Source organism: Heterocephalus glaber, unplaced genomic scaffold, assembly GCF_053883595.1.
Source record: "Heterocephalus glaber isolate CG9 unplaced genomic scaffold, H.glaber_assembly_v1.0 deba00001744, whole genome shotgun sequence".
Taxonomy (NCBI): Eukaryota; Metazoa; Chordata; class Mammalia; order Rodentia; family Bathyergidae; genus Heterocephalus; species Heterocephalus glaber.
In genome coordinates this window covers 6,319,802-6,346,580 of record NW_028258450.1, presented here as the reverse complement: position 1 = coordinate 6,346,580, position 26,779 = coordinate 6,319,802, and the positions used below count along the sequence as shown (strand labels likewise).

Sequence of the window (26,779 nt, the reverse complement as noted above, 5' to 3'; positions counted from 1 at the left end):
ATTCTACCAAAACAGAATCTTAAGGATGAGCTTTCAAACTAGTTGTGTGGTTTCTGAATTGGTTCCGTAATGACTACATTTTAAAAATCCATGTCCAGTGATAAGCATGGAATCCCTACACCTTCCTCCCTCAGACCCCTGGGTCCAGGCCCAGCCTCCTCCCTCAGACCGGGCCCCAGCTTAGCCCCTCCTTCCTCAGAGGAACAAACCTCCGAAGGACAAACACGTCTGTGCCACGTTTGTAGCAGTCTTCAGGACACCAAGAAAAGCGGGGATGGGGGGGTGGGGGGGGAGGTTTGTGAGGGTTTTTTTGGTACCTGGGATGGAACTTGGGTCCTTGCTCTTGCGAAGCAGGCATCAAAACCACTGAGCTAAATCCCCGGCCCCGAAAAGCAGGGTTTTTAAAAAATTAACTTTTATCAGTACATTTTAGGTGTACAGTATAATGACACTCATCACTGGGAATTTTCACCTTTACATAATGTCTCTTGGTTCTTATGTTTTCCCCATTCCCCTGCCCTCCCTTCAACTTCTCCATCCCTCCCCACTTACAAAGACTTTGTTTCCAGGGCCCAGGATTTAGCTCAGTGGGTCCCCTGCCTGCCTTGCAAGTGCAAGGTCCTGAGTTCAATCCCCGGTACAAAAAAAAAAAAAAGACCTTGTTTCCATCTTTCCTTTATCTCATAGTAATTCCATTCCTTTCTTTCCCTTCCCCTACCCCTCCCACTTCCCCTTCCCCTTTGCCCCTTTTCTTCCTATTTCACATTATCTATTACACCTTTTAGTCCTTATTTACACTTTCAGTTTCTCATACTAGAGAAACTATTCGGTATTTACACGTGTGTCCTATTATTTCACTTAAGAGTATGGCCTCAATGTGCATCCATTTAGTTATAAATGTCTCTAATTTCTCATTTTTTATGGCTGACTAGTACTCCATTTTATTTTTTTAAAACCACATTTTCTTTATCCAGTCTCCAGTTGATGGGCACTTGGGCTGCTTCCAAGTTTTAGCTATTACAAATTGTGCTGCTATTAACATGGGTGCACATATATTGCTGTGGTATGATTCTTTTAATTCTTTGGGGAAGATACCCAGCAGGGGAATAGCTGGGTCAAATGGGACCTCTAATCCTAGTTCTTTGAGGTTTCTCCATACTGATTTCCACAGTGGTTGCACCAGTCTGCACTCCCACCAACAATGGAGAAGGGCTCCTTTCTCCCCACAGCCCCGCCAGCATTTGTTAAGAAAAGCAGGTTTCTGCCTCCTTCCCTTCAGCCTCCCTCAGCACAGACCAAGATACAAAGTGTAAGAGAAAAGCTAGGCTCCACATGTGGTGTTCTCCCCACTTCGCATCCTCTCTCACACATCCATTTCCTCTCCCTGGGCCTCCGTTTGCCCATCTGTAAAACAGGGGTCTTGATAAAAGGGCTTCATCGGCACATGCCCGTAATCCCAGCACTCTGGGAGGCCGAGACAGGAGGGCCCGGCTGATCCGGCTGGCTAGGCAGCTGCCCCCTTCCTCCCTCACTGCTCCATGCGTGTGCCTCTGGAAGCTGCAAGCTTGGCTGAAGAGGAAGAGAGGAGGGCGGTTTCCTTCGTCAGGTAGCTGCGCTCCCCTGCTAGAAGCTCCAAACAAGCTCTCACAAGGTATAAAGGCTGGGGAGCAGTGCAGAGTGGAGGTCCTGGGTTCCATCTGCAGTACCGCAGATAAACTAAAATAAGCTTTAAGAATAAAATGTGTTTCAGTGATTCTGAGAAAGTGCGACACCTGCAAGATCAGGGAACCCGGCTTTCTCCAGCCTGGAGCCCATTTGCTGCCCAGGTTCTGACTGCAGGGGACCCAGGACAAATGATGACAACATCAATGATGACAATGGAGGCCAGGGATTTAGCTCAGTGGTTTTGCCACCTGCTGCACAAGCGCAAGGACCTGAGTTCAATCCCCGACACCAAAAAAAACCCCCAAAAAACAAAGACAATGATGCCAATGGTGGCGGTGGTGGCTGCTCAGGATTACTCAGCGAGTGCTGCACGCTGGGCGTGGGTCTCGAGTCTGGAAACACTCCTCCCGAAGAAGCAGAAGCATTACTGTTCCCACTTTATGGACAGGGCGATCAAGACAGAGAGGCTGAGTGTCGTGCCCGAGGGCACAAGACACTGTGTGTGTGGCCGAGACGAGATTCAGTCCACCTCACTGGTCCGGTCTTTCGGGCCTCAACCTGACTTTATGACTGACACAGCTGCTCCGAGGGTCTCACGTCATTCAACCCCAGCCAGACCCCGCCCAACCCGAGCTCCCTCTCCGATGGAACCCAGCCAAGGGCAGGCGGTCCTCTCCTCCAAGGGGCGACAGGACCCCTGGAACCAGCCTCTTGGCTCCTGGCTTCTGCAGCCTGGGTGACCTCAAACCACACCGCTCATGTGTAAAACAAGGCGTTTTCATGCGAGCTCAGCTCCCTGCAGGAACTAACTCGGTCCTCCTGGGGAGATCAGGTTTAAGGGATGAGACACTAAGACCCAGGGTCTCCCAAATTAGTAAGCAGTGCCCAAAGGGCCCTGCTCTCCAGACTGAGCCAGACCAAGGAGCAGGGAGGAGGCGACAGGGCAGAGAGAGGCAGGGGCAGAAGGAAAGGGCTGGGGACCAAGGAGGTGCAGGGAGGAGGAGAGGAAGGGGCGAGGACGGTTCCGGGGTGGAGGGTCTGCCCATACGGTAGGCTGGCCTAGGAAGGGTCCGGGAGGACAAGGAGTTAGAGCACCGTGAGTGAGAAACGGCCGTGGGGACATCGGGTGTGGGATGGGGCTCCCGACGCGGGAGCGGGCCGGGCGGGGTGACGTCATCGTGTGGGCGGGGCGGAGGGTATGACGTAGCCGCGTGGGCATGACGTAGCCGCGTGGGCGGGGTTCAGTAGTTGTGAGCCCTCTCACTCGGCTTTGCTGGGTGGGAGGGCTTTCAAGGTCCCCGCTGTGCCAGGGAGCTCCTCCTGCAGATGGCTGGGGGCGGGGCCGCATTGGCCGGATGTTCCTGGGGTCAGAACCCTGGATTCTTCTCCCCTTGGCCTCTTGACTTCCGCATGACCATTGCCTGTGTCGCCTCTCTGTGGGCCTCAGTTTCCTCTATATCAACCTCCTCGTGCTGTTGGGAGGATACGTGAGGTAATGCCAGGGCAGCCCTTGGCACCCCATAAATGGACTGCTCCACTGAAGCTGAGGCCCAGCTTGAAGCTTCAAGACATGCAGAATGAAATTATGGGGCAACAAAGGGACAAAGGAGCCCTAGCATAGCTTCCGGCCTGGGGGTCCAGAATGTCTGCCAGTCTGGTCTTGTACAGTGTCTGGAAACCTGAATTTCTACAATGCCTGCCTGTCTGGGCCTCGGGGGCATGGGATGCCTGCCCCAGGGCTGCCGGGTGTCCAGAACTCTGTGGGTCTACACAATTCTAAATCTTACCCTCCAGCCTAAGGTCCTAGACTGCTGGAATGTCTCGGGGCCTGTGGTCCTAGAATCTAGAATATGATATTCCAGAAATTTTGAAGGCTTGTACTACAGAAGCTGAGCCCCAATCGTGCAGCTGCTTCCCGTAAAGTGATGGCTTTCCAGACATAGGGAGGGACTATGCGTATAATGGGTCCCATTCTTTGCCGGATGACGTAAAGTAGGTCCCTCCTGCTCTCTGGACCTGCTGGTTAGACTCCAGACAATTGCTCAGGGCCCTCTAGGCTTCTGAGGCACCAGAAGCCAACTTCAAATACCTAAAGCCTTGGATCACCTCAGTGTTGATGTCTGGCTTCCGAAATACAGAATCCAGATTTCAAGCTCCAGAACACAGGATTATGACTACAGGATCCAGAATGAAGACCCCAGGCTCCCAATCTCAAAATTCATACCCTGGACTCAAGACTCTGACAATCTCAGAATCAGGGAAGCCAGGCCCATCTCCCAGCGCAGCCTCTTAAATGTCTAAGGAAGATTTGAAACTCCATGCTTCACACTCCAAATATCAGTCTAGACCCAGACTCTAGAATCAAGACACCAAAATCCAAAGACCACCCATTGTACTCCAGGACCGAGACTTCACATGGCAAATGCAAAAGATTTTAACCTCAAGCCCAGATTCCAAACACCAACTCCAAACTCCTCATGTGGATTCTAGATTCAAGTGTCCAGGATCCAGAATCCAAGCCCAAGACCTCATAGGCCACTCCCAGACCTGACTCCAAGGTCTGGTTCCAGAGCCCACGACTCAGACAATCCACACTCCAGACTTCGGGTCACGAATGCCAAATTTAAGACTCAAAATCCAGATCTCAAGAGCCAGGTTTAGAATCTGAACACCAAATCCAGAATCCAAGATCCAGAACCCTATCCCAGGCACAAGACGTGTGACTCCAGAATCCAGTCCCCATACTCAAGACCCCGAATTCCGAGATCTGTATTTTGATGTCCTCCAATTTTCTGCTCTGTACTCCTGTCTCTTTCCCCTGGAGGAACTGCCCTGGAGGAGAATGCCTTCTTACAGACTCAGACAATAGCTTCAGCCTAATAAATGCTCATTAGACCTGGTCCCCCACCCCACTGGCCACCAAGGCGTCCCTGCCTGTAAATCTCCCAGCCACCTGTTACCCCACCCAACCTCACTCACCCCACCTTACTGCACCCCTAGACCCAGGTGGGGCTGGAAGCTTATAAATTCAGGCATTCTGGTCTCTGGTCCGCTTCTTCTGGCATCCAAGCTGCCCTAGATGCTGCTGGAGGATCTGGAAGGGGTGAGATCTTTGAGAGAGCTTGGGAAGGGGGCAGTGAGGGAAATAGTGCCCTGGTCCTGGGGGAGACCCTGACCACCCTCCAAGTGTCAAGGGCACTGGCGAGGTCCACATGCCCTTTTCTGTGGCTCCGAGTTGAACCTGAAGCAAGAAAGTATCCTGGAGCCACTAGAAGGAGTGGGGGTAATGGAGTGGATCAGGAGGACATACCTCAAGCACTTGTCCCAGAGCCAGGACAAGCTCAGGGCACACGGTTCCAGCCAGTTCAGAGCAGCTTCCCCAGCGCTCCCAAGCGCCAGGCTCCAGGCTGGGCAGTGCTGGGGACACAGAGAGGATCTAACCTGAGCCCCCCTTCAGGACCCCCAGATGGGGCGGGAGGTGGAGGGCTAGGCCACACCGAAGCATCTGTGGGCATCTGTGTGGCAATGGGGCCAAGATTGGCACTGTGGGGTCCAGAAGACACCTGTTAGGTACCGGGGCCTCCCAGGAAAGGAGACAGCCAAGCCTCACAGGACAAACTGTAACTTAGAAGACAAGGGCAAGGACTTTAATTCACTCCCAAAGCTAGCCGAGGCCTCCCCTGGGCCAGACCCTGCATGAGGCAGTCCTGGGAATGTAGAATCCTCAGACCGGGTCCGGGTCTGCTCACAGGGAGCTCCCAGTGTGATGGGAGAGGCGGGCACCCCTCAGAGTTGGAGGTTAGAAAAGATTGTGGGAGACGAGCCAGGCAGGCTGGAAGGCAAGAATCGCTCATCCTCCAAAGTGAGGCTGAGGGGCTGGGGCTTTATCCTGGGGCCACAGGCCTGGATGCAGAAAGACCGTGGGGCCCTGGGGACAGGCTGAGAGCGAGCTGGGCTGGGGGCGTGCAAGAGGCCAGACAGGAGGCTGGGACGGGGTCCTGGGCCAAAGCACCGGGGCTGTTGGTGGGGTGCTGGGGTCTGACGGGCTGTGGGGGCGCCTGGGGCTGTCCCAGTGTCTGGAAGAACAGTGAAGCCTCAAGAGACAGAGATGGCGGCCGGAGCAGCAGGCAACGAGGGCCCGGCAGGTCTTCAGCAGCAGAGGCCGGGACATCCTAGTGGGGGCGGAGGGGCCCAGCCTGAGCCATCTTCGCGCTTCCCCACCACAGACTCCAGCCGAGCCCACCCCTCCTCCGCAATGTGGCTCCTGCTCACCTTCTCCTTCCTGCTGATGTCTGCAGGTGAGGGGCGGCGGGCTCCGTGGGAGTGCTGCGTCCCCTTCCCCCGGGACCCTCCAGCCCCTACCTCACTCAGAGGCCACCTAATAGCCCCACCCTTGGCCCAACTGAGTTACCTGCCGCCCTGAGAGCCTGGGGCTTCTCCCTACCCTGACAGCAAGCCCAGCCCCGGTGACAAACAAACCTGAGTTTGAATCCCGCCGCTTCCCCGACCTTGCGGTGTGACTTTGAGAACACTGAAAGCAATGAAGTAAAGACTTCTCTGGGCTCAGGTGCCTGCCGTATAAGACACCACCTACCTGTGGCAATAACGCAGTGGCTCAATGATGTAATGGAGGTAACGCATATCATAAGCACTCGCCAAGGATTGAGGAGGCAAGAGCACAGGTTCTGAGTTCAAATCCCACCTCTGCCACTTTCTGGTTCTGTAATGTCTGTGTGATTCGGGTTCGACAACCTCATGGGGTTTCCAACCTCATGGGGTACCCGGGAGGTGAGTGAGCCTTGCCAGGCACCTAGCATGTGCCGGTGCAGCGCTCGGCATTCACACGCAACATCCTTATGTGGGGGCGCCTCGGCCCTCCTTTGACGTGGGAGGGAGTGGGGTGGCAGGTGAACGCCGGACCGGGCTGCACCACCACCCATGGGAGAAATGAATGTAACCTGATGCCTCTGCCCTGAAGAACCTGTAACCTGAATGTTCATTAACCATTCTGCCCCCCATGACTCCAGGCTGCCCTGGTCTCCCCCGTGCTGCCACTCTTCCCTGGGGCTCTCCCTGTGCCCTTTCCCCTCTGCCTCCCACCTGCCTGCTGCACCCAGCTGCAGCCTCCGCCCTCTTCCAGCTCCGACTGGCCAGGTGCGGCCCGGTGCCCAGCTGTTCAGCCAGCACCCTCACCCTGCTCTAAGACAACCTTGGCCCTCCTTTGTTAAGCCTCCCATCCACCACATCCGCATTCTCCAACCTTGCCAGCACCTTGGGTCCAGTTCCTCACCTTGGTGGGCAGGGGGTGGCATTGTGTCCGGCTGTGCCAATCCAGCCCATGTGGGCATCTGTAGGCACGACTGTCTCCTTGCGGGGCACAGCCACATTGCCCAGGGTAGGGGTTGTGGTCCTGTGACCCAAAAATGTCCTTGCTTGTATCCACGTGCATGACTCCATCCTGTGGAAGTGTGCACGCGTGTGTGTGCGCGCGTGTGTGTGCACGCGTGTGCGCATATGTGTGTGTAGGTGTAGGTGTGTGTGGTGGGCATGCCGGGTCCTCCTGCCCGTGTGCATGAACCCATATGTGAAACTTGATGATTGATCTTGAACATCACGGGTCCAGCTCAGGAGCTGATGTAGAATGGATAAATATGTGCTGGCCCAGCCACCTGTGTCTCCAGCTGTGTCCTTCCCCAAGTGCCCAGGCCTATGTCTGGGTCCACAGCTGAGCCCTGTGGGTAGGTGGCTGTGACCTTGACTCTCTACACAATGGCTGATGGATGAATCACAGTTTTGACCTCAGCTATTGTATCTGGGTCTGTGTAGATGCTGCCTTACGCTGGCCATAAGTGTGTCCAAAATGTGAACATCCACATGTGTTCCCATAAATAAAGCCATATATCTTTTTAAATGGCATCCCATTTTATAGATCATGAGACTGAGGTCCAGAGAGATCAAATAATTTGCTCAGAGTCTCACAGATAGTAGATTTGAACCCAGGGTGAGGGCCCCACCTCTCTGTCCAGACCCTGGGTGCAGGTGTGCACATCAAGACCCACACTGGAGCCTGTGAGCTCAGGTCCGAGTCACGGCCAGTGTTCTGTGCGTGTGCACAGATTGCATGCCTGCATGTGCAGTATTTCGTCCCTGCTCGTACATGCCCATGTCTGGGCTGCCCATGTTCACGGACACCCATGGACATCTCTGCTGTGCTTCTAGAAGTGTAGCCCCCGTGCCTGCAAGTGGACTTGAGCTTTCTGCCCCTGGCTGCCTCCGTTGCAAGCCCGCTTGTGCATGTGCGTGTGTCGGTGACCTTGGGCAGCCACCTGGGAATCTTGCATGGTACACTGCATTTGGCTGAGATATGGTCTCTGGAACCAAGACTGTGCGTCCTGTATTCTGAGTGGCCACATCCATTGGATAGCCATGACGGTTTGGTCATTTTGAGTGACTGGTTCCAAGTGACCGCCTGCCTGGCTGAAACCGTCCCCAGTGTCCTTGCCCCCACCCCCAGCCACAGAGAACATCTTGCCCTCTTTGGTCTTCTCCTCCTCCTCTCTCTCTCCCAGGTCCCTACGGCAAGCAGGCAGCAGCTGCAAAAGTCAGCCAGGAATGGGCTTCAGAATAAACAGGAAAAACTTCTTAAGAAAGAAACAGGGAGCTGGATGTTGTTGCACACATCTGTAATCCCAGCACTCCGGGAGGCTGAGGCAGGAGAATCACAAGTTCAACCCCAGCCTGGGCAACTTAGTAACTTAGCAAGCCCTTGTTTCAAAATAAAATATGTTTAGAAGAGCTGGGGATGTAGCTGAGTGTGAAGGCCCTGGGTTCAATCCCCAGTACTGCCCCCCTTCCAAAAGGAGAGAGGACATAAATGAAAAGCACAAGGAGGAGAGGGTGTGAGGGAGGGGCACAGCACACTGAAAGGCGCCTGTTCTCAGCGGTGCTCCGCTCCTTCTCCCAGCAGCCCAGGACAGTGATGAAGAGTGTGCGCCCCACTCCCAGCCGTGGCAAGTGGCCCTCTTCGGGCGTGGACGCTTCAACTGCGGGGCTTCCCTCATCTCCCCGCGCTGGGTGCTGACTGCTGCCCACTGCCAGACCCGGTATGCAGGCAGGGCCTGGGGCCGGGAGGGCATGGCTGGGGGTGGGAACTGCCAGGAGCGGGAGAGGCAGGCACCAGTGCCTGCACTGCGGAGTCTGAACCCCGGGTTCTGGAGGAGGTGGACGCTGGAAGCCCAGGCCCTGCGTGAGCAAGGGCGTGGGTTCTGGACTCCCCAGTCCCTACCAGAAGGAAGAGAAGACCCGTAAGGCCCATTTCTGAGCCCCTGATGGCGCAAGGGCCTAGGAATTTGAGAAGTCTAGCTTCTGAGGAAGGCACCGTCCAAGCCAGCAGGTTAAGTTGTGGGTGGCTTCAAGACTTGGGACTCCTGGGGCCGGGGATTTAGCTCAGTGGTTCCTCCCCCTGCCTCGCAAGCGCAAGCTCCCAAGGTCCCGAGTTCGATCTTCGGTACCAAAAAAAAAAAAAGACTTGGGACTCCTGGGTCCCTGAGGGGAAAGTCTGAAATCACTGACTTCAGGATTTCTGGAAAGGGTAATGAGACCTCGAGATTCCCAAAGGGTCGAAGGGCGCCAGGTTGCCCGCTTGAGTCCTTCTGTCTACTCCTTGCCACCCCACTTGTGGGTAACTACTCGCCCCACAGCTTCATGACAGTGCGCCTGGGTGAGCACAACCTGCGCAAGCGCGATGGCCCTGAGCAGCTGCGTCTTGTTTCGCGCATCATCCCACATCCGGGCTACAAAGCGCGAAGCCACCGCCATGACGTCATGCTGCTCCAGTTAGCTCGGCCCGCACGTCTGACCCGCCAGGTGCGACCAGTGCCTCTGCCCACGCGTTGCCCGCAACCTGGTGAGCCCTGCGTGGTGTCCGGCTGGGGCCTGGTGTCAGACAACAAGCCAGAGACCACAGGAAGCTCTGAGTCACAAGGTACGTGAGGGGATAGATACCACGCCTGAGGAACCCTGTCCCCCAGGCTCCTGACGAAGGCCACTAGAGCCAAAGTGTATGGATGTGCTCCATGTCCACTCTCTTCCCCAGTGACCCTCCCAGATACCCTGCACTGTGCCAACATCAGCGTTATCTCCCAAGCGTCTTGTAACAAGGACTACCCAGGGTACCTGATGGACACCATGGTGTGCGCCACAGTGGAGGGCAGAGGCACGGACTCCTGTGAGGTCAGAGCCAAGAGGGCCATCAGGTGGAAGAAGGGGGACAGGAACAGGTCCTGGAGTTGGGATGGGCTTGGTTTCACTTGCTTTGGGCTAGAGAAGGTGGTGGAGTTAGGTTTGGAGATGGACTAAGTCGAGCGCTTGGCATGGTGGTTGGAGGTAGGGTTAGAGACGGAGATAGAGTTGGGATTGTTTGGGGTGGGCAGTGTGGCAGTGGCCTTGGGACAGCATAGCCTGGGGTTGAGAATGGGAAGGAGTTTGATTTTGAATGGGAAATGTGAAGTAGAATGAGTGGATCTTTGAGAGGATGCAGAAGATGTGAAGATGGGTATCAGGTAGACTGGATGTGAGGACGGGCATGGGTCTGGGCTGAGTCGGATTTAGCTTAGTTAAATTGGATTGGGATTACATGAGGGCAGGGCTGGACACGGCTAGGGTGAGTCCTATCCGGTTGGATGGGTTTGGGTTGAGTTGGGGTTGTACTGGGTTTTGATTGACATCACAAATGATGATTAGGATGGGGAAGGGGACACTACTGAGTTCAGGAAGTTCCCACTCAACTTGAAATCCCCCCTTCTTCCCACAGGGTGACTCCGGGGGACCCATGGTCTGTGGGGGTGCCCTGCAGGGCATTGTGTCCTGGGGCGACGTACCTTGTGACACTACCACCAAGGCTGGTGTCTACACCAAAGTATGCCGCTACTTGCAGTGGATCAGGGAAACCATGAAGAGGAACTAACTGACCTAACACCTGTGTCCCTGACCAAGCAGAAGTCCCCATGGCTGGTCAGCAGCCCCATCGCAACGGAGGATAGAACTGGGCCCCTCCCCCAGCTCCCATCCAAGTCTCCAGTGTTAGCCAACAACTTGTGGCACCGAAAGCCAAAGTTGGTGTTTAAGGTCGTCTGTTTAACACCAAGATAATGGCACTGATCCAAGTGTTTCTGTAGGAGATTCTGTGATTTTCTTGTGGAGATGAAGGGAAACAGGAGTCAGCGGCTGGGTGGGGACTGAAGGACAGGGTGGGCTGATCCATTTCACCCACTGCCACAACCCCTAGGGGAGGGGAGATGGCTTCTTTCAGCACAGATGACCAGCTGTATGATCTTGAATAGGGAGCCCAAGTGCACACATCCTTGGTTTTCCCATCTGTAAAATCGGCTGGTCTTCTCTCTTGCCTCCTACAGCTGATGTGAGGATTAAATGAACTAATTTGTGAACTGAACAGTGTCTGACACTGGATAAATATCCTGTCACTGCTCAGGGAGAGAACCTCACACATCACATTACCAGGAATGACTTCTCCACCTTCAGGATTTACGCTAGGCTTCCGGATAGCCATGCAGGAAGGCAAATACCCTCTTTTCCTCAGCCAGACTCCTGACATATAGCAGAAGCTGGGGCTCTGTGAGCTCATTCAGTTTTACCAGAGTTGAGATAATGTACTGGAAGCCTGTGGGCTTGAGATTTCAGGAATCTGTTCCTGATTCTCCTCAGAGACCCCAAAGTGCAATTTTCAAGGTTGCTGAGTATTGAAGCACAAGAACCTGGTGTGTATACCAAAGTACAGTTCTTGAGATCTAAATATTATAGAGGCCTAGTCAGGGTGATAATTAGGATTTGTGGTGAGAATCACTATCTAGGATGGCAGTTGGCCTAGATTTCTGGGAATGTGAGATGGCCTTGAGTGCCCACATCTGGGAACAAGGAGCAGGAGAGTCATTGTGACCTCTCCATTGTTGGGGGAGGCATTGGATTTTGAAATGCTAGAGAACTTACTTTGTGAGACCCTGACATTTCATTTCCTGGATCTGAGAGTCCCAGGACTGTGGTAATGTATTCCCCAAAACATATTGTGAACAGGACAATAAATGTGGGCACCGGGTACTGGGTCTGGGGGTGCAAAAATCAGGGCATTATGAAAACCAAGGGTTAGATTTTGGGGCGGGGGTGGGGGCGGGTGGCAGCTGAAAAGCGGAGTGGTGTAAGGAATTAAGAGTCCTCAGAGCTGGTATCTGAGGGCACACTGGGTCCTTATGTATGGGGTCTAAACGGGAACAGGGAAAGGGAATGCTGCTAGGACCACTGCAGAGAGTCCTGGTCTCCTGTGAGCCATGACAGCATAAGGTGAATTAGTGAAGTAAGACAGAAAATGAGACTTAGAGGAGAAGCTGAGCTTTGGGCCTGATCAGTGCTGCTCTGGACAGCAAAGATGAAAGACCCGAGCTTGCCACATCTTTATTTGGTACATCGGGAGTAACAGACGACTCAGAGGGCTGCAGTGATAATCCTAGGACAAGGAGGAACTTATGCAGATGAAGATTTTGTTCCTCCCCAGGATGTCTTCAGCTGATGTTATCCTGCCCTGGGACATCACATCATTATCCAACCACTGAGGTTTTAGCTGTGACCAGAGGTGAAAATGAAGTTACATCTTGACCTGCCATAGCCAGCCTGTAGGCAGGAAAACTAGGCCTAATCATAATTTAATTGTGAAATGATTTTTCCCCAAAATTATGTAGAATTGTTCCAAACAGGGTCTTGCTTGGAGCTTAGGTCTAAGGGCTTTGTAGCAGGAGGTCAATTAATCTTCCTCTCCACCTTGCCTCACTGGCCCTGTCCCCCACAGTGAGGCCCCAGGAGGTGCAGGCCCTGCTCCACCTGGCCTCAGCCCTGGGAAGGCACCCAGCCTGCCCTAGAGCTGGAGGGACACCAGGTGCAGGGCCTCCCTGCTTCAGCGGCTCTGGAGGCCCCGCCACTAGGGGTGGGGCTTTGGCGAGCATCTAGCTGCCAGCAGGGCAGGGGCGGGGCTCTGGGGGATAGGGTTTTTAAAGGCTCCCCAAGGAGTTCCCCACCAAGCAGCTCACTGCCTGGCCCTGGACACCTCTGTTGCCATGTGGTTCCTGATTCTGGGCCTCACCCTGTTCCTGGGGGAGACTGGTGAGAGTGTGGGGGGAATTGGGAGGTTGTGGAGACCCTGACTCTCGTGCTGCCCTCACTCCCATGAGTCCTTCCCTTCTGCCCAGCACCAGCTTCCTCCTTCCAGCCCTCAGTATACCCAGACCAGGGTGCTGGGCTCTCCCAGCCCATCCACATGGCCAAGTCCCTCTTGGTCCTCCTTCCAGCCCTAGGGTGCTGCTTCCTCCTCTTCCCTAGCCAGTACCAAAGGGAACAGTCCTGGGCCATCTGGGTCTCTCAGACCCTGGGACGCTGATCGTCCCCTCTAACTCCCTGTTTCTCAAGCCCAACGGCCTGACTCCTGATACCCCAAATCCCACTGTACCCAGTGGCTGTCCTCTGTCCAGCTGTCAGCTCTCAGCTGTGTCCTCCAGATGCTGACATCCAGTCCCCATCCTCCCAAGTCCCCCAAATACCACCAGACAACCCTGCTTCCCAAACAAAGTGGCATGTGACACCAGATAGGTCCCCCATCTTGGTATGGGGGTCGCTACCCAGAACCCCATGCAGCAAAGCCAGCCTTCCCACCAGCCACAGGGTCCTTTCTGCATAGAATCCCATCCCTCCCCAAGCTCCATCCCTTCCCCACCTGAACCCCTCTGAACAGCTCTGGTTTTCTGAGACTCGATCCCCAGATCTCAGACACTTTCCAGCCATGTCATTCTTCCCTGCGCTCCCCCAAGACCACAATATGTGACCCTAACACCCCATGTCAGGTGCGTCTTCTGCCGCATCTCCATGGTGACCTGGCCTGCTTTCACCCTTTCTCCATACCTGTCCTGGGACTGCCTCCCAGAGGACCCCAAACCCCTCCAGCGCCCTCAGACCATGTAACCCCATCCTGGAGAGCAGGACAGCTGGTCCCTCACCCTGACCGGAGTGACTGTGGCCAAGCCCTCCCCTCAGAGCCCTGTCCCAGTCCTGGCCACAGCCCTCCTCTCAGGGCCTCCTCCCCTCCCCCACGTGCCACCTCCCCCCACAAGACACAGGAAGGACCCGAAAGCCGCACAGGAGCCCACTCCTAGCCTTAACCCTGCTCCTTCCCTTACCCTTTAACCTAGAAACCCTGACTTCTCTCTCAGTGCAGCTCACCCATCCAGCGCAATCCAGGGACCCCAAATTCCTCTGCCCAGATAAGCTTATTCTCTCAAAAGCATCCTTTCCTGAAATCCAAAAGTCCCATCCAGGCCCTATTTCCCTAGCCCCCAAACACTCCAAATTCCCCCTCTCTCAGCTCTGATCTTCTCCCACAGGGCCCGTACCCTGGCTTCTGGATCCCCTTCTCTGCAAACACCCCACCTCTCAGCCCTTGGCCCGAGACCCTGAAAGACCTGACCCCCAACCTGATGCCTGCTTGCTGTCCACTGTTTCTCCCCTGGTTCCCGGGCTCAGCTCTGCTCCAAAGCTTAAATCTCCCCACCCAGGAGGCGCCACTAACTCACAATCTCAGGACAGCGCCTGAGCTCAGGTCGCTACCCCACAGCTTGCCCTGCCCCCCGACCCCCCGCCATGGCCCTCGGCCTCTGTGTCCAGTCACACACTGCATGGCCTTCCTCCAAGCCCAGCCCTCAGCCCTCCTGCCAACCACACTGCTGCCAACCCTGCCCACAGGTGCGGCGCCAACCATCCAGTCCCGAATCGTAGGAGGCCAGAGCTGTCCGAAGGCTTCCCAGCCCTGGCAGGCGGCTTTGTACCACTTCAGCAACATCCAGTGCGGGGCCGTCCTGGTGGACCCTCAGTGGGTGCTCACGGCCGCCCACTGCATCAGCAAGTGAGTGGGGCAGGGCTGGGGAAGAGAGCACAGCTGCCCAAGGACCAGCAGCCAGCACCGTTCTGGGGTGGCCTCGGGCAAGGCTGGGCACTGAGGGAGAGAGAGGAGCAGCCAGTCAAGGGGTGCAAGGACAGAGGCAGAGCTGGGGCCTGACCTCCCGCCCAGGGCTGCCGAGCTCCCCGCAGTGCCTCCCTCTCCCTGTCCCTCTGTCCCAGCGTCTCTGTGGCTCCCATCTCTGTCCATGTCCGGGCGTCTCTGCAGCCCTCTCTGTCGCTGTGTCCCCCCCCCACCCAAGCCTCTGTCTCTCTGGTCTCCACATCAGTCCCCTCCCCGACTCTGCTGACCGCACTGCCAGGACGGGCCCGGGGACCCCAGAGGGAGGAGTGGATGCAGCCCAGCCTGTGCGCTGCCCCTCACCGGCCCGGCCCTCGCTGCGGGACCGTCCGTCCACTCGGGAGACTCGGGAAAGGGCCGCTAAGCTGGGCTGGAGGGGACAGCGCAGGGGAGGGCAGGAGGCGGGCAGGTGGGGGCGGGCGGCGCTGACCTTGGGCTGGGGTCCAGGCCGCCCGCTGGGAGCCCTCAGCTCTGCCCCAGCTGCAGCTCGGCCGCTCAGGCCTCCCCCCCCCCCCCCCCGCCTCTCTGCCTCTGCTCTCTTTACCCCCGGCCTCCCCTCCTCGCCCTCTCTGGTCCTCGGTCCGTCCTCCTGCCGCCTCTCCCGGGGTCTCCGGCTCCTCCGCGTCTCCTCCTGTGTCCTTCCTGCTTCCCCTTCCCGAGGCTCACTGCCCTCCTCCGCCCCCGTCCCTGCACCCCGGACACCTCCTTCTCCTCTCTGTGGTCTTCCTGCTTCTCTCTCCTCACCTCCCCTTGTCCTCTCCCCGCTGTCTGCTTCTCCCCGTCTGCATCTCTCCCCTCCCTCTCTCCCTCCCTCTGGGGTTCTCATTCTCCCTCTCCCTCTTCCGGGACCCCCTCTCCCCTGTGCCCCCATGTCCCTGTCTACTCCTCTGCCCTCATTGCCCCCACCCCGGTTACCCCAGCGACTACCAGGTCTGGCTGGGTCGCCACAGCCTGTTTGATGATGAAGACACAGCTCAGCACGTCACCGTCAGCCAGAGCTTCCCTCACCCACTGTTCAACATGAGCCTCCTGGAGCCGCATCCCAGCAACCCAGAGGACGACTACAGCCACGACCTGATGCTGCTCCGCCTGAAGGAGCCCGCGCGGATCACAGAGAGCGTGCAGGTCCTGGCGCTGCCCTCGGAAGCAGCAGCGGTGGCAGCCAAGTGCCTGGCCTCGGGCTGGGGCAGCATAAACCCGGATGCCGACCATGGTAAGTCAGGGCCAGACCACGTGGCCTGAGGCAACACCTGGGTCCAGCGGAGGAGGGGAGCAGGACCTGCTGGTTCTGGACAAAACCCTTTCTGGCCCTGGCCTGCAGCTGTGTACCCAGACAACCTGCAGTGTGTGGACCTCAAAATCCTGCCCAATGAGGACTGCGCAAATGCCCACGTGGTGAAGGTGACAGACAGCATGCTGTGTGCGGGGCACCCGGAAGGTGGCAAAGACACCTGTGTGGTGAGCCAGCCCCTCCGTGATTCAGCTTCTGGCCTGGGGTCTGAGCGCTAAGCTGGCCTCTGCTGCCCGCCCCCCTTCCCTTTCCACGCCCCCATCCTACACCTGCTACATGTCACCTGTCCCTGCCTCATTGCTGTGTGCTGTCTGCACAGAGAAAGCCTCTGGGACCAGGGCGCCCGAGAGGAGCCCGGGCTGAGGGTCCTTCGGGCTGCCCTGTCTGCACAATGTCCTGTCCGCTGGACCTTCTCCTGGATGCCAGGACTCTGTCCCTGTGTCAGAGTCCACGCCGGTCTTTTGGGAGTGGGCTCCTGTGTCCCCAGGTCCAAAGCTGAGCTTGCAGCTGGAACACGGCCGCAGACCTCTAACTCCTCCCCCTCTCTGGTCCCCAGGGTGACTCGGGGGGCCCACTGGTCTGTGATAGAGTGCTGCACGGAATCACATCATGGGGCTACAACCCATGCGGAATCCCCGGGACACCTGGCATCTACACCAATATCAAACAGCACCTAGAGTGGATAAATGAAATCATGGCAAAAAATCCCTGAACGCCCTACGCTGCCCCTTACTCCCCTGCTCCCAATAAAACCCAATATGCTTCAAATGAACGTCAAGTTCTGGCATTATCTGGCCCTCCACACACTGGGCACCTACCTCCACTTGGGACGCTCTGGGCTGAGGCTAGACAGCACTCGTGGCTCCCAGTTGTGCAGTCCCAAGAAGGTGAGGAAGGGAAGGGGACTAGACATAATAAAGAGGGGAGGAAAAGGCTCACAGCCCACAGGGCAAGTCAGGGATGCAGGCCAGTTCGCCACATTGCCCCCAACCCTGCTCTCAAGGAAGGTGAGGGAGACGGAGGGTCTCAGCTCAAGAGGTTGGACGGTGCCTGCCTTTTATTGTGGAGGGGAAGTCAGGAAGGGGGTGGAGGGACGTTTTCACAAGCCACACCCTAAATGGGGAGGAGCCTGTTCCGGAGAAGGGCGGGATACACCCAATACTAGACAGCCGCGTGTCCACCTGGGACAGGTGTGAACAGCTGGGGTGGGACTGGATCTCCACGAGAGAAGTTCTGATGCGTATCCTCCGGCCGACAGGACAGAGAGTTGCTTAGGAGCGTGGGCTGGGCACCCGGATGGGGCCACAGAAACCAGCCATTAGGCCTAGGCTCAGGGACCGGAAGGTCGACTGGAAGGTCCGAGGGTGTCAGCTGGGAGGAGAGCGTATGGCACTTCCGGGGTGGAGCACGATGAAGACCCAGTGGGCGGGGTCAGGGCTCGTGGGGCAGAGATGGCCAGCTATGTTCAGAGGGTGTGGCCTCAAGGGGGCCCTAACCACCGGATGTGGTGGCGCTGAGAGTGGTGGGGTGGCATCTGGTCGTGGTTACCAGTCAGTGTCCTGAGGAGCTAGAGTGTTACTCCTTGGAGGGGCTTAGGACTCGCCCTGGCTAGTGCCAGGACTGGGCAGGACCCGAGTGTGCCCAAGGGTCTCGTCTGTGCCCTTCTGTTGGGATCCCTGCAACAGAGCGCTGTGGTGTAAAGTCCACCGGCGATAGCTCATTCGCCACTCGGTGGTGCACTCCCCTGTGCTCCACATGCCCGCTTGGTTTAAGTAGGACACTGTTCCTGGGGGGGGGGGGTGTTGGCAGGCTCTGGACTCTAGGCCCCAGCCTAGCCCCTCCCCGTCCGTGAGGTTGTCCCCTCCTCTTCCCCTCCCCGACTCCGCCCCTACCCTGCCCAGGCCCCGCCCTCACCAGCGCACAGCATCAAGCCGCAGGCGCACCAGCACGAGTAGAAGGTCTCCTGGTAAAATATCTGGGGCCTCGGTTGTATCATCTTACAGTTGACTATAAAGAGTGTCAAGCTGAGAAGAATCAGGAGCCCTGCACTGGGGTGGGGCCAGAGACGGACAGGAGGCTGGACAGTGACCCCTGGAAGCCCAGTAAGAGAAGACAGCCTCTCCCACCCTCCACGGCAAGCGGAGAAAAACACACGCAGGCACACAGGTGACGGACTGAAAGATACCTAGAGAGAAGGGAAATAAACAGGATGTGGGAAGGAGACCCCATTCACACACCCTTGGGGGGGCGGGGTGGAGAGACAGACAGATAGACAGACCTGGGATTTAGCTCAGTGGTTCCTGCGACTGCCTTGCAAGCGCTAGGTCCAGAGTTCCATCCCCAGTACCAAAAACAAACAACAACAACAAAAAAAGAGAGAGACAGAGACAGGGACAGAGACAGAGACTGAGATACACAGCAAGAGACATTGCAGGCCTGACAGGCAGACTGCAGGAGGGAGGAGCTGGATGTACCACCTCAAAGCCGGAAGGGGGTCTGGGGGCCAGTGGCACCCCTGGCCCGAGCCAACACTTACCAATGCTGATGCCGAGGAAACTGAAGACGGAGTCGATCTTGTTCAGGCGGTGGAACACTGACCAGAAGGAGAGGCCCATGCAGGGGAGGAGGAATAGGCACAGGGCCAGGGCCAGAATCATGAAGCCCTGGCTCATGTGGATGAGAACTGGGAGGAGGGTGAAAAACATCCACGGTCATCACAGAGACTCCAGAATCCCCCACTCCTGTCAACCACGCCACTTCGCAGAAACCACTCCGGCAAAGGCAGCCTCAGGCATAGGAGAGAATCTCTAGACAACCCTCCCGCACCCAGAGCCCCTAAGCTCCTTGCCCAGGGGGACTGGAAGGAGATGCCCACCACAGGCGCCTCCAGAGCCCACGCACCAGTAACGTGACCTAGGCTGGCACACTTGTGGCTCCTGCAGTCAGTCCAGAAGCCCACGTAGCCAGTATAGGAGCCCTGCACGTAGGCCATCCGCCCATCTACCGTGCTAAACAACATGAGGGTCGCGAGGATGCTGAAGCCCAGAGACCAGATCCGAAGCACGATCTTGCGGTCCTCCTCCCAGGACAAGACCATGTGCACTGGGAAAGAACAGAGTTGGGGGACTGGATCTTTCTCCATTCCCAGTTGCAGCCACATCCCCATCCCTGCCCAATCCCAACCACAGCTCGTCCCTGTCCCCACTGACCCCGTCCCATCCCCAACTTTACCTCACCTCATTCTCCCCCTCCTGAGCCCCAAATACAGCCCCTCGCCCATCCCCAGTGCCAACCCTAACCCCATCCTGAGCTCAGACTACCTGCTTTGTTTTCAGTCCCATCCTCTGGTCCCTGTCCCCCAAACCCAGCTCTGTCTCTGCTCTTAACATCTTCACCGTCCATACCCCACATCTCAGTCCAAGGCAGATGACTGTGACACACGTCTGCTCATGAGGGCACGAACCTTGGGGTTCGAAGCAGGGACACAAGTGCCTGTACCCCGTCAGTCTCCCCACTGTCGTCCCCATCCCTCTCCCCACTACCACTTACCTCCAGCCACACCAGGCTTCCCGGGCTCTCGCTACCTCAGGCCTTCATGCAGTTCTGGCTGCTACCTCTCTCCAGAGCACGCACTGCCCAACCCACCCTGGCCTCCCCTAAGGCTTCAACTCCAGGGTCCCCTTCCCCCACACCTCCATCCCTGAATCCTGATCCCCCACACTCAGTTCCTGCTCTGGCAGCCGATTACACACTCCACAGTGCAAGGCCTTTCTCCTGCACTGGCATACCACGACCTTGGGATTAAGTACTTGCCTCATTTCTTGGCTACTAATTTTCCTCCACAACACACTTCCAGGAGGGTAGGAAACAAATCTATTTCATTTTCTGCCATACTCGCATTGCCTGGTACAGAGCCTCTGACCTTTGTTAAGTAAAAGGAGTACTGAATGAATGAGTGAGTGAGTGACTACATGAATGGTGCCCAATAATAATAATTTCTTTCTCATCCTCTGTGATGCAGTCAAGGTGGGTTTCAGAGAAAGCTGGGCATATGGGCCTGGAATTTAGGAAAGAGGATGGATGGAAACAAACTGTAGAGTTGATGCCAGCAGCTGTGAAGTGTAAAACTCAGCAGGTCTTTATTACACAGGGGATCTAAGAGCCTGTATGTGTTATTCGCCCTCCCAGCAACCCTCTGAATGGTTATCATCTCCAGTGATTAAAAAATTTAACAGAGCGGTTAAATGGTGTGCTCAAGGTCGCACACAGCTGGCAAGGGCAGAGCCATGATTCCAACCTAGCCTCAGATAACCGCTGGAAACCACACTGCCTTTCACACACCCTTACTGCATGAACAGCGCACAGAAGAGACAAATGCTCAAGGAGGGAAGGGATGAAGGGGAAGAATAGGCTGTTCAAAGTCCATCCCAATGTGAAAAGATGGCCAATCTCATCAAAGCAATGCAAACAAACAAAAGAGAAGTAGTAATTTACACCTTAGAATAGCATGGAGCAAAGCAGCTGAAAATGCCCCTGCTGAGGAGGGCAGTGTAACCGGCACCCCTGGACGTTACATAAATGGATTTAATGTTCTGACAGGGCAGTTTGGTGGCAAGAAACTGATAGGAAAAAGAAAGTGCAGACTTGGCATAGCTGAGATGGAGGTGCTAGCAACACTGTTATTATGATTCCCACCTTCACTTGGGGAAACTGGGGCATACAGCAGGTACGTGACATAGCACAATGTCCAGAACTCTCAGGGCACAAAACCCTGACTGCGGCTGGCTCATCAGCTGTGCACCCAAGGAAAAGGAGACAGAATTCACGCTGTAAGTGCATGTGTGTGTGCACACACATATGTGATAGATCAGTGGATGGGTGGCTGGCTGGATGGATGGATACAGTGAGATATAGAGACATAGACATATCTGCAGATCTTGCAGATTTTCCCTCTCCTCTCCTGTACAAATCCTATTTTTGCTTTTTCTAGATGAAGTCCATTCATTAGTTTTCCTTGTTATACAAAGAAAATCACATACTAGAATTACCTATGTGTCCTAGATTCTTTGACAGTAAACATCAATACCGTCTTTTGAAAATGTGTTCTGTGTAGCCCTGTTTTCTAATAAGTTACCCTATGAAAATAACAAGAATGGAACTACAAGCTGGGCATAGTGGTGCACAGCTGTAATCCCAGCATTGGAGAGGCTGAGGCAGGAGGATCACTGTAAGTTCAATGCCAACTTGAGCTATGTCGTGAGTTCAAGGCCAGCCTGAACTCTCTCTCAGAGAGGGTCTCAGCCAGACCCTCTCTCAAAAAAAAGACAAACATTAAAATGTCTATAGAGAGTAGCACCTGGCCAGTAGTGGTGATGCACACCTGTAATACCAGCACTTGGGAGGCTGAGACAGAAGGATCACTGTGAGTTTGAGGCCAGCCTGGGCTACATAGTTAGTTCAAGGCCAGTCTGAACGATATGGTGAGACTCTGTCTCAAAAAACAATAAATAAATAAATAAGTCAGGACACAAGGGTATCCACTCTCACCACTCCTACTCAATACAGTACTTGAAACTTTAGCTCAAGCAATCAAACAAGAGAAAGAAGTAAATGGAATAAAAGTAGGAAAAGACGTGCCAGTGATGTAACAACTCAGTGGCACTGTGCCTGCCTCGAAAGCACAAGGTCCTGAGTTTGATCCCCAGTACAAAAAAAAAAAAAGGAAAGGAAGACGTCAAATTATCTTTATCTTCAGGCAACATAATTCTGTATTTCTAAACCCTAAAGACTCCACACACAAAAAAATTTTAGCGCTAATAAATTCAGCAAAGTAGAAGGGGGTAAAATCAACATTTAAAAATCAATCACTGGGCCAGGGATTTAGCTCAGTGGTTCTGCCACCTGCTTCGCAAGCGCAAGGACCCGAGTTCGATCCCCAGTACCAAAAAAAAAAAAAAAAATCAATCGCTAAAAAAAAAATAAATACCTTTTCTATATACCAATAATGAACTATCTGAGAAAGAAGTCAGGAGAACAATTCCACTCAGGACAACCTTAATAAAGAAAATATGTAGGAATCACCCTAACCAAGGAGGTAAAAAAAAAAAAAAGCAAAAAGCAGGGGATGGGCTGGGAATTTAGCTCAGTGGTTCTGCCACCTGCTTCGCAAGCGCAAGGTCCTGAGTTCAATCCCCAGTACCAAAACAACAATAACAAAAAAAGGTGAAGATTTAGCTCAGTGATTCTGCTGTCTGCCTCACAAGTGCAAGGTCCCAAGTTTGATGCCCGGTACCAAAAAAAAACCAAAAAACTCTACAATGAATGTTATGGAAAACTCAAGAAGACATTAGAAGATGGAAAGGCTTCCCATATTCATGGATCAGCAGAACATTGTTAAACAACCATATTAATCTACAGATTGGCCAGGCATGGTGGTGCACACCTGTAATCCCAGCACTTGGGAGGCAGAGGCAGAAGGATTGCCATGAGTTCAAGGCCACCCTGGGCTACACAGTGAGTTCAGGGGCAGCCAGAACTACAAAGTAAGACCCTGTCTCAAAAAAACAAAAAGAAATAAATTTACAGATTGAATGCAATTCCTATCCAAATTCGCATGACGTCCTTCACAGAACTATACTGAAATTTATATGGAAACATAAATGATCCAGATTAGCCAAAGCAGTCCTAAGCAAAAAGAGCAATGCTGAAGGCATCACCATACCCAATTTCAAATTATACTACAAAGGCTGGGTGTGGTGGCTCACACCTGTAATCCCAGTGCTCCTGAGGCTGAGGCAGGAGGAGCACCACGAGTTCAAGGCCAGCCTGGGCTACATAGTGAATTCAAAGCCAGGCTGAACTACATAGTGAGACCCTGGCTCCAAAAAAAAAAAAGAAAAGAAAAAGGAAACAAATTATACTACAAAGCCACAGTAACAAAAACAAAATAGCATTGGCGCAAGGATGGATATGTTGTCCAATGGAATAGAAGACACAGAAACAAACTTGTACAACCATAGCCATCTGATTCTTGACAAAGGAGCCAAGAACATATGTTGGAGAAGACAGCCTTTTTAGTAATCGTGCTAGGGTAACTGGATATTCCACCATGTACCCTTGCTACGTGCCTCCCTCCCTATTGGATCAATGTTAGCTAAGTGACTATGCTTGTAATCCTACAGATTGTAGTTTGACCCATAGCTACCCAAGTTGTGGTTTTGCTCTATAAAATCTCCGTGGACAAAGAGCCTCGGTAGCAGCCCACTTTTGGGGCCCCTGCTGTCCCTCAGCAGCTTTCTCTCTTACTTTCTTTCTTTTTTTTTTTAATTTTTTTGGTACCGGGGATCGAACTCAGGTCCTTCCGCTTGCAAGGTAGGCGGTGAAACCACTGAGCTAGATCCCCGGCCCAGCTTTCTCTCAATAAACCTTTCCTACTCTTAACCTCTTATGGCCTCCAGTCCATTCTTCAGTGTCAGGAGACACAAACTTAGCACGTCTGACATGTAACAGGTTGGAAGTCACCTCCCTGTGACTAGACCACAATCTGTCAAGAGCAAAGCTTAATCACTGTCTTGCCAGTGTGTTTGGGGACTGAGAAAGGCTCTCGCTTTTCCTTATGTGTGACAGCCATTATCAGCCTGAAAGAACAACAAAAGCCACCATAATGAGAGATGAGACCATGAGAGACTCAACGTGTTCAAGTTTACAAGTTGCTGGATTTCAAATGGCAAGAGGAGAAGCCTTTCGGGCTGGATGCTGATAAGTCACTATGTGGCCCTTCACCTGACTCCAAACATCAGTTCACACGGAAAGACACGAGCTGTAAGTGACTGTCTGACCTCCAGGCTTGTCACTGAGTAATCTTCCTGAACACACCTGCCACATCCCTTCTTGTCAGGATGGAAGCCTGGTTAATTCTCTAAGTTCAATGCCTGTGATGATCTTCAGTGGCCTTTCGGGACTGACCACCCCTTGGTACTTGACAACTACAGATTAATTTCGGTTGTTTAGCCCCAAGAATATAGTCGAGGAACTATGGATTTCTATGTGTCTTCCAATGGGCTAAGTCAATTTAAATTGATCTGCCAATGAATTGGTTTGTGTTTGATATTTTGATGCAAATTATAGGACACAAGAGGCTTTTTAAAACTCTATTAGAAAAATCATGCAAAAAAATCAGTAGACAGGGCCAGGATTTAGCTCAGTGGTTCTGCTGCCTGCCTCACAAGCACAAGGTCCCAAGTTCCATCCCCGGTACCGAAAAAACAAAACAAAACAAAACAAAAAAACAAAAACAACAACAACAACACAAAACCAGTAGTCAGCCAGGTGTGGTGGTACATGCCTGTAATCCTAGCACTCGGGAGGCTGAGGCAGGAGTATCATGTAAGTTCCAGGCCAGCCTGGACTATATGACAAGAGCCTGCCTCAAAAAAACAAAAATAATAATAATAATAAGTAAATAAAATAAAAGTTACTCCAAAATGTGACCTATTAAAACAGATCTTTTAAAAAAAAAAACCAGTAGACATAACCATATTTGCCTCTGTGCAATGACTACAAGGAAAAAAATAGGAGTTAAACTATTCTGTTTTGTTAATATACCAAGAGAAACAAAGCCAAAGACTTGATGTGAGGGAGGACTGGCCTCAGGCAGTTTTCAGTAATGAAAACTGAGAGGAGAGAAATAATCCAAATGCAGTGAGAACCAACTTCAATTCAAATAAAGCTGTTGGAACTTCAAAAAACAAACTGGATTGACATTTCCTCTCACCTCAGTCAGAAGGGCTCTCATCAAGAATACAAAACACCAGCTGGGTGTGGTGGCTCCAGCCTGTAATTCCAGCACTCTGGGAGGCTGAGGCAGAAGGATTGCCAGTTCAAGGCCCGCCTGGTCAGTTCAGTCACTTAGTGAGACTCGAATCTCAAGTGAAAAAAGGGAAAGACCTGGGGTGCAGCTCAGTGTGCAGGCCCTGAGTCCAATCCCTAATACTACCAACAGCAAAAACAAAACCTGGCGTTATCAAGGATATGAGGGAAAAGAAGCCCTTCGACACTACTGGTAGGAATGCAAACTAGTACACCCAAGATGGAAATCAGTATGGAGGTTCCTCAGAAACCTGAAAAGAGAACTAGCATAGGAACCAGCTCTACCGCTCCTTGGTATTTAACCAAAAGTCACCACGTTAGAGTGTACCTGCACACCCATGTTTATTGTGGCACAATTCACAATAGCCAAGATACAGCACAAGTTCAGGTCCCGATCAGTGGATGAATAGATAAAGAAAATGATTTATATCATGGAGTATTATTCAGCCATAAAGAAGAATAAAATTATTTCACTCACAGGAGAATGGATGGACCTAGAGATCATCATGTTAATTGAAATAAGCCAGACTCAGAAAGACAAGTATCAAGTGTCAGTTTTCCCTAACATATGTACTCTAATTTTTTATTTTTTTTTTTTTTGGCACTGGGGCTCAAACTCGGGACCTTGCTCTTGCAAGGCAGCCAGTGAAAGCACTGAGCTAAATTTCTGGCCCTGTAATCTAATTTTAATAAAAAGATGGCATGAAAGTAGCAGGGATAAGAGAAAGGGAAGTAAGCGCAGGGAGAGAAGAGCATAAGGAAGGGTAAAGGGGGATATGATCGAAATGTGTTATATGTGTGTATGCAAATATCACATGGAAACCCAATATTTTGGAAATAGGAAGTCATAAAAATATTTTTAAATCTAATAATGTCAAAATGCATATAAATTTAAGTTGTACAAAAGTTTGTGGAGTTGTTTTCTTTTTTTTCTGAGATAGGGTCTCGCTGTATAGTTCAGGCTGGCCTTGAACTCACAATGTAGCCCAGGCTGGCCTCCAACTCATGGCGCTCCTCCTGCCTCAGCCTCCCAAGTGCTGGGATTACAGGCGTGCACCACCGCACCCAGCTTGGAGTTGGTTTCTTGCCGAGTCACTACAAAAGCTAAAGGAACACAAAGGGCACAGTGATCTGGGAGTCCCCACTCCTCCCCACAGGAGAGGTGACACACACAGCTGGGCACCTGTACGTTGCAGACCTCTGTCCATCACTTGTCGAGCTGTGGCTGGCTCTTCCTCCTCTTCCCACCTGGAGTTGGTGATCTTTGAGAGCAAGGAGCGGTCCAGTCTTCTCTGAGGCCCAGGGGAGGTGAATGGGGACAGAGAGGGAGGAGGAAGAAAGGAAATAAGAAGAGACATGGAGCTAGAGAAGGGAAAAAAGGACGAAATTGATTCAGAAGAGGCCCTAGGAGGGGTGAGGAAAACAGCGGGTAGGAAGAGCGAATCATAAGGTCACATCTCAGGCCCTCTAGAAACCTAGGATTCATCTCAGATGTGTATTGACCCAGCCTTGACTTGGCCCTACGCAGCCCTCCCCACAGCCTGGTCCCACTCTGACCCAGCTGCCCCCACCTGGACCCCACCCTGGTCCTGGCCTGCCCTCTCGCTGACCCAGCAGAACCCTTCTTGACCCAATCTTGACTCTGCCCAGACCCCGCATGAGTCTACTCTGCCCCAGGCCTCGCCCCCACATCACTCACAAAGGGTAGGATGTAGTCTGAGGCCATGGCCAGCCTCCCAACCTCCTAGAACCCCTCCAACTGTCATAGAACCTCCTCCTGGCCCCAGCTGAAGGCCAGGTTGAATCCCTGAGCTGTGCCCTTCAACAGCAAGAGAGACCAGGAAACATAAAGACAAAGAGTGACAAAAATGCCGAAGGATCGAGCT

The 26,779-nt window shown here is 53.5% G+C and overlaps 3 protein-coding genes and 2 long non-coding RNA genes across 9 annotated transcripts; 2 read left to right on the top strand and 3 right to left on the bottom strand.

The window, feature by feature from the left end:
- Positions 1-215: 215 nt before the first annotated feature.
- On the bottom strand, positions 216-6,534 carry LOC147821389 (uncharacterized). The gene is made up of 3 exons (XR_015447193.1): positions 6,260-6,534; positions 4,976-5,082; positions 216-3,137 (listed from the first exon to the last, which is right to left on the bottom strand). It is a non-coding gene; the product is annotated as an uncharacterized LOC147821389 (long non-coding RNA).
- Positions 6,535-7,306: 772 nt separating this feature from the next.
- On the top strand, positions 7,307-11,105 carry Klk15 (kallikrein related peptidase 15). Its single transcript, XM_087200595.1, has 5 exons — positions 7,307-7,403; positions 8,630-8,768; positions 9,366-9,649; positions 9,761-9,897; positions 10,478-11,105. Exons 1-5 carry the CDS (start codon positions 7,307-7,309, stop codon positions 10,628-10,630), a joined length of 810 nt encoding a protein of 269 aa, XP_087056721.1. The 3' UTR covers positions 10,631-11,105.
- A 939-nt stretch (positions 11,106-12,044) lies between these two features.
- On the bottom strand, positions 12,045-15,578 carry LOC147821388 (uncharacterized). The gene is made up of 2 exons (XR_015447099.1): positions 15,038-15,578; positions 12,045-14,710 (listed from the first exon to the last, which is right to left on the bottom strand). It is a non-coding gene; the product is annotated as an uncharacterized LOC147821388 (long non-coding RNA).
- Klk1 (kallikrein 1) lies at positions 12,720-16,797 on the top strand. The gene is made up of 5 exons (XM_004866786.4): positions 12,720-12,831; positions 14,461-14,620; positions 15,655-15,947; positions 16,056-16,192; positions 16,582-16,797. Exons 1-5 carry the CDS (start codon positions 12,786-12,788, stop codon positions 16,735-16,737), a joined length of 792 nt encoding a protein of 263 aa, XP_004866843.1. The 5' UTR covers positions 12,720-12,785; the 3' UTR covers positions 16,738-16,797.
- A 254-nt stretch (positions 16,798-17,051) lies between these two features.
- Positions 17,052-26,738, bottom strand: LOC106007870 (uncharacterized). 5 transcript variants are annotated; one of them, XM_021245867.2, is made up of 6 exons: positions 26,593-26,738; positions 26,077-26,255; positions 18,927-19,127; positions 18,562-18,708; positions 17,940-18,068; positions 17,052-17,811 (listed from the first exon to the last, which is right to left on the bottom strand). In XM_021245867.2, exons 2-6 carry the CDS (start codon positions 26,249-26,251, stop codon positions 17,618-17,620), a joined length of 846 nt encoding a protein of 281 aa, XP_021101526.2. In that variant the 5' UTR covers positions 26,252-26,255; positions 26,593-26,738; the 3' UTR covers positions 17,052-17,617. The 5 variants fall into 5 exon arrangements, 3 of the variants coding, with proteins under 3 accessions (XP_021101526.2, XP_087056559.1, XP_021101528.2); XM_087200433.1 differs by having other exon boundaries at positions 17,052-17,701; XM_021245869.2 differs by having other exon boundaries at positions 26,092-26,255.
- Between the last annotated feature and the right edge of the window lie 41 nt (positions 26,739-26,779).